Source organism: Terrapene carolina, unplaced genomic scaffold (assembly GCF_002925995.2).
Source record: "Terrapene carolina triunguis isolate 2854851 unplaced genomic scaffold, T_m_triunguis-2.0 Scaffold62, whole genome shotgun sequence".
NCBI lineage: Eukaryota > Metazoa > Chordata > Testudines > Emydidae > Terrapene > Terrapene triunguis.
Genome location: NW_020664413.1, coordinates 49145268 through 49156292, shown reverse-complemented (window position 1 = coordinate 49156292; position 11025 = coordinate 49145268). Strand labels below are relative to the sequence as shown.

The 11025-nt window shown below is 40.5% G+C and overlaps 1 protein-coding gene across 1 annotated transcript in view; it reads right to left on the bottom strand.

Annotated features, from left to right (window-relative positions):
- Nucleotides 1-1594: 1594 nt before the first annotated feature.
- PMS1 (PMS1 homolog 1, mismatch repair system component) overlaps nucleotides 1595-11025 on the bottom strand; it is a 90665-nt gene continuing 81234 nt past the window's right edge. The window contains exons 12-13 of the mRNA XM_026647634.2: nucleotides 3955-4115; nucleotides 1595-2006 (exon numbers count right to left, since the gene is read on the bottom strand). Coding sequence (XP_026503419.1) covers nucleotides 1842-2006; nucleotides 3955-4115 — 326 coding nt within the window. The 3' untranslated portion in view covers nucleotides 1595-1841. The remainder of the gene's footprint in view (nucleotides 2007-3954; nucleotides 4116-11025) is intronic.

The following is an 11025-nucleotide window of genomic DNA, read 5'->3' as shown; positions in this document are numbered from 1 at the left end:
ACACCAAAGCCCCCATCTTCTGCAGTTCTTTACTGATGGACCTCTCTCATTGTTAATGGTGACAGCTGCTTTAATAAGGCAGCCCCTTCTCCCATCCCTCCGCTTTGACTCCTTCACACTCTTCCACAACAGCTTCTCCACTTGAACCCCTTTACACTTGCTCCCATTCCCGTATCTCCACTGCTACTTCCTGATGTTGGCCATGCACAGGTGTTAGACAACAGGCAGCGTGTCTATGTATGTGGGAAAGTGATGGGGCAGCAGAGGAACCAGCTAACAGCTCCTACCCCTTTGCAGTTGCTAAAACCTCACATACCTGGTATTAGCCAATGGAAAGGGAAGATGTGATTACCTAATCATCTCTCTCCCTGTTTCATCCCTTTACCCTACTCAAGTACTCTTCAATTGATGAAGCAACACTTGTTCACATTTACCCCTGAAGCCTCCATGCCTGGGTTTCCTTCTCTATACATGGGAATGTCTAACTTGCAGCTCAACACAATAACAAATACATCTCTTAGCCCCCCTCAGATTCACTATCTAGGTGCACCACCTGGAGACAATTGTGGTCCAGCTGCTCCCATTTAGATGGAATACTGCACACTGGCACCTCGACTACATAAGCCACACTTTCGTAGTTAAAATGGGCCAGGCTAGATCTGCTTTATTCTATGCTAATTCAGAACCAAGCTCAGGCTCCTGCCAAATTGATGTCAAAGACTTCAGATGGGAAAAGTCTGGGAATCTTGACTTTAAATTATTGACAGCAGCAATGTGAGGGTATGTGAAACTTTATACAAGGGAAATATTTAATCCCACCTCCTGCTGAGATTCTCTGTCTCTGTGAGGCATTTACTCCTTTGGTGGTTGTCATTTGCACATACTGAAGTCCAATGTTATATGTTTAGGTTGAAATCTGTACACATATGGCATGAACTATCAGCATAAGATGCTGAAGGAGTATGGTTTATTACTCAAAGGAAAAATGGATGGCCCACACTCCAAATACAGTGCAACTTAGATCCCGAACAGTACAGAGAAATTTGAAGAAGAAAATTTGGAGTCAAATTTGCAAGTATAGGTGCGTTTGCATTGTGGAGTCATAATGCAAAAGTATACTTTTGTATACTTTAGTTTCAGCCTCTGTTTGAAAATCTGACCATTGGTGAGAATAATGTATAATGATAAATAAGTTAAGAGAAATTTACAGTAAATTTTTCTCCCTCATCTTAATCAGACAAATTCATGCAACTCCACTGAAGTCAGTGGAGATCAGGTCTGAAGCTGGCCCATTATGTTTCTTTTATATTCCTTTATTGTTTAAAGACTCAAGGTGGACAAGGTAATATCTTTTATTAGACCAGGTTCTATTGGTAAAAGATACTTTCGAGCTTCACAGAACTCTTCTTCAGACCAGGGAAAGATAATCAGAGTGTCTATTACTTAGATCAGATTCAGAGGAATGTAGAAAGCAGCTAAGTTAACCCTCGGTAAGAGGTATACGACTAAGTAAGTAAGACTAAAGGGGTCTAGAGGTTGTTAGGCACACGTTTTATATGCAAAACTATGTAACATGCACTGAAAAAACACCATGATAGTTGCAAACATTTATTAACTAAATTCTTAATGGGAAAAAATAGCAAGGAGTTGTAGCAAATAAGTTTCTGTACATTATTCATAGTTTATTTTCAGTTTACAAATAACAGCTGAACTTTAAAAAACAAAAGACATTGTAGAAAACAGGCTGACAATACAGAGTACAAGTCATAATTAAGGAGAAGAAATACAAACCCAAACAAAATGTTCTACTTTATTGAATAACTTCCTTGGATTTGTGCTTGTTACTTAAATTCTGGAATATCTGTTAAGTGATGAAAAAATGGACGACCATGAACACAGCCTTTATTTTCATTTCCAAGCTGTTGCTTCATCCTATAAATTGTGTCCTCTACATCCTCTTTTGACATATACAAGGGTAGCTGCCGAGACATACGCACTGCTTCTCCCTGTGGAGAGGAAACCCCCCCATAAATTTTATAGTGCTACCTTGTATCAGATTAACTTTTAAAAGATAAGACTATTATCCCTGAATTTATGCAACTAAAACTTGCATAATTCGATTTTGTGGCTAGCAATAAAGGAAAAGTTCTTTACCAAATTCTTTTTACTAATTATTATTTTATCTACCTCTATTGTATCTCTACTCTCTCACCTTTCTCTTTGCATGAATTGTAGAAATTTTATTTATTTTTTGTATGAAAGCTGTGCACTTTCAGATTGTCTGAAAACTGTGTGCATCTCACTATGATTTATGTGAACTTTAGATGTAGGTCTACTTTCCCTACGCTGATCCCTTAAATCATTTCATAATTACCAGATTAGTTATGGTGGCGCTATGACACTGGCAGACCCGGTGCCAGCTCATGCCAAGGCCCCTAGGCCTCACTGAACAATGATAAATGTAGAGCTGGAAATCGGTCTGGCTCACCTGTGTGTTACTATTGTTAAAATAGGTGTTAGATTTATAGAGAAGTGTTTATTGTTGGACTTTATGAAATTCTTGTGAGTTGCTACATACATTAATTTCATTATAATATCTGTATCTTGTGTTATAAGGTAATATTTAAGTGTTTGCTTTGTAACTATAAAAGTGTATGCTATGAAATTGGAAACCCCCACATTCAGGAGAGAAGCATTACCAAGTGTGAAAAACTAGTTTACCATAAGTAGTGTCATCTCCTGCCCAACAAAAGAAGGCCCATAGACACCAGACAAACCATTGTGGAACATCAGCAGACAAAAGACTTTGTTGATTGCTCCCCCCCCCCCTTGAAGAGGGGACATGCACAAACCTCCCTTCCATCATAGTTAGAACTTTGGGGGGGGGAGGGAATAAAAATCCCTTACCAGAAGAATCTGTATGCTGTTTGGCATTTGGAGAGGGCAATATTTCTAAGTATAAGCAAGGAATCCCCAAGCTGCTTAGCTTGGGTTAATCCTAAAGGACATATAGAGCTTGCGCATTACAGCAGCTTCTATTACTTTTTGAAACCTGAGACTGTAACTCATTTGTGTGTGTATGTTCACCTGCTTTAACCTTGTAAATAGCTCTAATTTATTTTTTCTAGTTAATAAACCAATAGTTAGTTTATTACAAGATTGGCTGCAAGCGTTGTCTTTGGTGAGAGATCTAAGGTACAATTGACCTGGGGTATGTAACTGGTCATTTGGGACTGGGAGTAAGCTAAAAATGTTGTGATTTTTGGTGTAAGGCACTATCTGTCTATTGTCTGGGTGCCCAAGGGGACTGTCTGTGACTCCATATTAAGGCTGTTATAGTGCTTCAGGAGTCCACACTTGATACTTGGTTGGCAAAGTCTAATTATAGAACACACAACCAGTTTGGGGTTTGTGTCCTGGTTTGTAACAATCTGCCCTGAGGTTGGCACCCACGTTTGAGCCACTCCAGACAGCTTGACAGGAGTTAAGAATTTGTGGCTGTGATACATAAGAAGGAACCAACCACTTTCTGGAAACTGTAAACAATTTTATGATGGGACTGCGCTGTAACCTGGAGAACTGCCTCTTTATAGTGTTTTCTATATAATGTCTTATCAGGTCACAGTTCATTTATTCAAACTGCATTTCTTCTTTGAAAACTGCCAACATAAAAAGAGTACCTTCTTACTGAAATTTGCTTCCTGAGCATATTCAGAGTCATATCTGATGACTGAAGTGACCAACATGCTCTTACTCCTTTTAGCAATGCACAGCCAATTCAACTGAGAGACAGTATGGTGGATTTTATTGTTTCTTGTTCATCATCATGAGTCTCTCATCAGAATAGAACTGCATTTAATTAATGCCAAAAGCTAGAGAGACTTTAAAATGGCTTCAGCAGTTTATTTAAAAATAAGATGACCAATACCTGGAAGCAAACCTGCTATTTCTTACCTCCAAGTAGTTTATCACTTTGAGAGGTCTACACTCATATACTTCCTTTGCATTTTTGTTTATCACGGCATTCAGAATTTCTTTTAAATCTGATATACCATAGAATGGCAGACAATTAGCCATTCCTTCTATTTCCAGCTGGTTTTCTGTAGCTGAATATCCTGGAAATAAGAAAAGAAAATAATTAGTATTCCTGATATCAATAAATAACATTTACGTTACACGCTGTTTTGATTTATATCCCAGAATAAGCCCAAATGAAAATAAAACTGATGTAAAAACGCTTAGTAAACTAGTCATTAGAATTCAATACAGTAAAGACAATTAATTTTGCCTTCCTTGGAATGAATAGCATGACCTCCTCCTGGGTTTCATATTAATCATGTGTCACGAGTGCCTTTTCACACCACATGTGCCACAGTTTACTTGAGTTCAAATCCTGGTTAGAACTGTTTAAATGCTTACACCACTTTACAGTATTTCCTCTTTGGGCAGGCATTTTAATCCCATAGCTTTTATTAAAACAAATTAAATTAAAGTTGAATATGTAATGATTTCAGCTTCTACAATTTGTTTTTATGAACAGTGTGTTGATGCTAGTTGCTATGCAAATGGTTTAAACATCCGTCCAACTCAAACTCAATTCTTTGGGACAGATCCAATTCCCGTAGAAATCAAAAGCAGTCTTTCCATTGAATTCCACTACCACAGAGATTGAAGAACCCAAGTCCTCACAAGTGAACCTTTCCACAGGGCCCTCCACATCCATCAAGGGGTTGCCACCACTGCAACTGGACACCTGAATAGGGACCTCCAGGGCAAAGACAATCTTATTAATGTAACCAACTACTCCCCAGCAAAAAAACTCAACTCCCTACACCATGGGAATCCAAACCTTTAAACAAATCCAGACATCCACCCTACTATCAAATTAATCCCACCCAAGCACCCTCCTTCCATCCAAACATAAACTTCTCTTTTCTTTAGGGCTCAACCTCTGCTCACCTCATTTTGCACTCAACAAATCCCCTAAAAATGGCACAAACCTTACTCTTGCTAGTATCTATCTCAGACTCACAAAGGAATAGCGTTCATGACAATCTCAATCCATTCCCCTGTGCCCACTGAGTTTGAGAAACAGGCATTGAATGGGGAAACGGGAAGAGCATTCATAATGAAAACCAATCCAATTCATTGTTTTACTCTAAGTTGTCCCATGTAACATAATTTTATGTAACAGGCTGAGGTGGACTTGTTTCTGAAAGTCAGCAGAAGATGGAGACATAGGGTATGTCTATACTTTGAGCTGAAGGCATAATGTGCAACTCAAGGCGACATTCTCTGATCGAGCTAACGTGCTAAAACCACAGTATAGTTGGGAAGGCGCAAGCGGCAGGAGGGGCTAACTGCCCCGAGTACATACATAGCATCCTGGACAGGTATGTACTCAGCATGGCTAGCCCCTCCCACCACACTCTGTTTTTAGCACACTAGTTCGATTAGAGATAGAGTATGTCTCCTCAAGCTAGAAATGACAACTTCCAGCTCCAAGTGCAGACATAACATTAGACTGGTACAAACTAGAATAAGGGCTGGTCTACACTGAAAACTTACATTGACATAGCTATGTCTCTCAGCGGTGTGAAAAATCCATACCCTGGAGACACTCAGCTATGCCAACCTAACCTCCAGTGTAGCCAGAGACAGGTTGACTGAAGAATTTTTCAGTTAACCCTGTGTGACGGGGTGCTGGGCTGGAACTCCTGAGCCAGCCCTCTGTCATGCCAGCTCCAATTAAGGGAGTTAGATTGGAGCTGCCTACAGAAACCTGCACCTGATTGGCAAAGGGGAAACAGCTGCCAGTCTAATCAGCCTGGGGCTCCATAAAAGCCTCAGGGGCAGGAAGCCAAAGTGGGGGCAGAGAGAAAGGGGGGAAGCCAGAGAATGGAAGGAGAGGGGTAGCGCTTCCTTCCTGGCTGCAGAGATTGAGAAGTCCTTAAGACTCAAACCCCCAAGCTGTAGATGGTGAGAAGGTGGTGGGATTGCACGCTGTAAATAAACTGCACCAGTGATTGTTGAGCCAGGACCAAGGGGGGCCCTACTACGCCCTGTTACACCTAGCTACCGCCTATTGGGGAGGTAGATTAAAGATAATGAGGGGAGACCCCATCCCATCGCTATAGTGTCTACACTGAAGCACCACAGTGGCGCAGCCTAAGTTAAAAGAACAGTGAAGAGGGGTCTTTAAGGCTCCTGATAAAGTCACAAATTAATATAACAACAAATTGAAAGATTCTATACATGGGAGGAAATGTTTACAGCTGAAATCACAGAAATGTGTTTTAATTGGTTAATATTAATCGAATGAGGTTGCCATCCCTTTTTTGCACATTAATTATCTGGTGATCACTAAATGATAGTGAGAGGTTGTGCATGCTGAAAGGAGCAAGCTTAACTATCATCGCTGGCATCTCCACAGTCTCCTGAGACCCCAGGATCCATCATGACATCCTTGGACTTTCATCATCCTGATCCTGAGAGATGTCATGCCCAGACTGAGCCAGACAGAGAGAGAACCAATGACATTCCCACTTTCACTGGCTTCGGCTAAATCCTGCCCAACACTTTGAACGTGAGACTTAGGTTTCTGCTCTCCCTCCCTCCCTTGTGTCATTTTCCTTCCCCATCTTATATTTTCTCTTCCCTAGCTCCTTTTGTCTTCTGTCTCAAAAGAGTCTGGCTTAGACAGCTAAGACAACTCCATCTTTTGCAACACTGTTATGTGTCTGATCAGAGAGGCAGCTAAAAGCAATGCCTTAAAACAGCCTGACAGTGGTACAAGTTTGCCAGCTCTTATAGTGGCTGACAAAACCATGTGCACTGTGCTCGTGTTTCTCCAGCAGGGAAGCTGGAAGTGAGACTCAGCACAAAAGATGGAAGCTGCATTTTCTATCTTTGCTATTCTTTTCTCTCCCCTTTTGTGTGTGTTTGTTTAGTCTTACTGTAAACAGGATCAGACTTCAACAACAGCAGCTCCAGCCCACTTCAACTAACTTTCTCTTTCCCCCCAAAAAGGACACCAGGGCCGGCTCCAGGCACCAGCTTACCAACTAGGTGCTTGGGGTGGCAAGTCCGGCTCTTTGGCAGTGGGTCCCTCACTCCCGCTTGGAGCGAAGGACTTCCCGCCGAAGTGCCGCAGATCACGATCGCGGCTTTTTTTTTTTTTTTTTTGCAGGGGGGAGAGGGGGGACTGCTTGGGGCGGCAAAAATCTTGGAGCTGGCCCTGAAGGACACAATCCATCAAAGGGGGGGGGTTCTCTATAAAATACTTTATACAGGCAAAAGGGAGAAGGAGCTATGGAATATTGTTAAACTGAAAGCCTTATTTAATGCTTTACATTTCAAATGCTACAGCTGTTTTTCCTTTTTGCACCCTTGATGAAAGGTTACAAAGATTTTGAATGGTAGTCATTACAATAAGAGTAAACCAATGATAAAGTAACATAAAACTCCCAACCACTCATTACTGTTGTAACAATAAACAAAAGTTTAATTAACATCTTAGCCCTTGTTGGTCCTGACACCCCTCCTTTCATAACACAATACCACCCTCCTATGCAAGCATATCATCTTTGCTACTAGGTGAGAGATACCCAGTCCCTTGCCACAGAGTCTGGCTAGACATGTAACTAAAACTGCCTGAATGGTACCTTTGAGAGCTAGGAAGCTGCATCACACATGTCACATTGTAAACTCTGGCTAGTAAGACTTATGAGACAGCTAGCTTGCAAACAGAATGAATGGAGGGGTGGGAAATATTTTTTCTACAAGGTATGTGTACACCTTTCTGATGTGACTGGATATCTATTGAGGTGGGGGGGGGGAGGAATGAGAGATATATTGACTTAATTTTGCATATAGGAAATGAACTATATTTTTGTCCCTTCAATATTTTGACTTAGTGTGTAATTGGTTTCAGCAATCTTCTAATATCCAATTTATAATATAGAGCTTTCTGATCTAATAACTGTATATACTCCAATCATATTTGTTGAATAAGCCACACCTTTCTCAGGCAAACACTTTCAAAGCTGAGAGAACAATCACTGCTATCTGAGACTCGGACTGAAGAAAAGATGGACCACCAGCTATTGTGCAAATGCTATTATTGATATGGCATCCTGTGCTAAAATAAAGAAATACAAGGACAATCTCATGCTAAACCAACCAAATATATAAAATAACACATTCAACTTACATTAAAAAGGACATTATGGCTGCAAAGTCAAGCCCTCACAAGCTAAGGCTGCCTGTGCTACCTTAATTTGGCTTCCTTCTGTTTATGCATTTTGACACAATCTTTAATTACATGAGCACATCCTATTTTTTCCACAGGACCCCTGCCTCATTCAGTGCACAGACTGGAACTTCTCTGGGGATGAATAAGGGCTGTGTAGTGAAGGAGGCTGTTGTCTGTAGGAAAAAAAATAAAAATGACTTTTCCTCTCGCTTGATTCTTGGAACCAACTAAACCATTTTAAGTGACCATTTTCCAAAACAATTCAACCTGAGGCAGACATCTGGCATGGAAAATTTCAGCTTGCATATATTCCAAAGCCAGAAAGGTAATGTAGGCCATAGGACTACCCCAAAATAATTCTGAGAGCATATCTTTTTAGAAAAATATCCAATCTTGATTTTAAAATAGTCACTGATGGAGAATCCCCCACAATCCTTAGTAAATTGGTCCAATGGTTAATTATTCTTATAATTAAAAATGTATGCCTTATTTCCAGTCTGAATTTGTCTACCTTCAACTTCTATCCATTGGATAGTGTTATACCATTCTCTGCTAGATTAAGAGCCCGTTATTAAATATTTGTTCCCAATGTAGATACTTACAAACTGTAATCAAGTCACCCATTAACCATCTCTTTGTTAAGATAAACAGATTGAGCTCCTTGAGTCTACCACTATATGGCATGTTTTCTAATCTTTTAGTCATTCTCACGGCTCGTCTCTGAACCCTCTCCAATTTAACAACATCCTTCTTGAATTGTGGGCACCAGAACTGGACATAGTCCAGCAGGAATTGCACCAGTGCCAAATATAGAGATAAAATAACCTCTATTCCTGCTTGAGATTCCCCTGTTTCTGCATCCAAGGATTGCATTACCTATTTTGTCCCCAGCGTCACAATAGGAACTCACGTTCCCTTGTCAATTATCTACAATTACTAACTTTTGATTTCTATTCATTACCATCAACTTCCCCTTTCTTCTATTTGTTGTTTTTTATTATTATTATTATTATATTTTTACAGTTGCCTTCACTTTCCCTCTAAACCAGGCTGTTTTTTTAACCAGTTGGGCCTTCTTCCTCGATTGTGGCTTTCTGGGCATCTAGTAAAGTATTCTTAAATGATTCCCAATTATCATTCACATTTTTTCTGATTAAGAGTTGGATGGTTAAAGTTTGGCAAAGTTATAAGCAATTGAAAACGGGGTCTTATAATGGGAAGTTTCAGGGGAAACAAATTGATTGTTTAGAGTTCTCAGTATTCCAAGATGGACTAGTCTAGGGTTGGTCTGCAGATAATTTTATCTAGAGAATAAAAAATATCTATATCTATAAATAAAATAATCCCAACTCACTACCTTGCAGTTGAAGTGAGTCATAAGAAAGGTGAGCTAGAGAGTGTCAGTAATTAAGCTGACACCAAGCTTGCATGCATATCTGAAAAGTAGCTTTAATGAGTGCTTGCAATGGAAATGGACCCTGACAAACTTGAAGGAACCGCTAATAAGCATTCTGTATCTGGGAGGCAAGCACAAACAACTACGAAAAAGGAGCAAATGAGGAACTGGCCCCTTTTGCAGGAAGAAGCCACTGGGTTGGGATCTGCTAAAGAATGTCCTGGGTTAAATTCCATGTACTTGTTGTTATTGATGTATTGCCTATTGATTTAACCAGTTTGCCAGCATTCTCTGTTCAGACTATATGTGGCCCAAAAGGAAGAATAATGTTCTCCTGGAGGGACAGAACATACCAGTAATTGGCCTTTCACTAATGACTTGCTCCAGCATCTTTTTTGGACCTGTCCTTGAAGGTTTCCATATGTTACACTACATCCGTCATCACTCTACATAGGCGTGATGTGGTAACACATGAAGCTACAGCATTTCCAACAGCTCCTATAGTGAATCTCTGCCCTGGATCAAGTGAATTGCCATCTAGGCATCGCACCCTAAGAAACTAGCCTCCTTGGGCGCTATGATATGGGAAATGTCTGCTATTGATTTGCCTCTGAGAAGCCTGTCTTTGGATTTCCACTGATGGCGGGATGGCTGTAAATCATCCAGTGTAAAAGTATACCCACTCTCTACTTCTGGGCTATTAAGGTAATAAACGAGAAAGGTTTGGTATGATATAGATTCTATTGGAAAGCAGACTGACGGGGGTTCTAAAACAGCCCTGCTATTGACTCCAAACTGAGTGCTAGCAAAAAGTATGATGATGATCCTGAAGCAAAGGCAGATCAGTGTTCAAATCTTAAAACTGCCTTGCTGGACTTCCAGATTGTCCCCAATCCATTGCACAGCAAAGCAGGAGGCATCTAAGCTACTGGCTGCAGGAGCAAGCAAAGAGCTACTGAACTCTATATATGTTGGAGGTGGGAGTGGTAAGCACTAGGAAAGGCTGCCTGGTTTAAGGAAGTCCCACCAAAACACTGACTTCCATTCCAGAAGATCAAAGAACAGCGAGGCAGGAAAAGGGCATGGATTCTGGGGCCTTCCTTGAGCTGCTGAGATGTTGAGGATATAAAAGCCCACCACAGATATTTCCTTTATTTTTTTCCTTATGCAAAAATTTAAAGGTTTTCCATTGTTTCCTGTGGCAAAGAACTGCTTGCAAAAGACTCTTTCACAACATCTGATCCAGCTCCCATTGAAGTCAACTGGAGTTTTTTATTGATGCCAGTGGGATATAGATCAGGCCTACAGAGAACAAAAGAGGAACCATTCCTGCCTTTCAAAGGCCTGGTTAGTTTAGCAAGTGTGCCAATAAGGA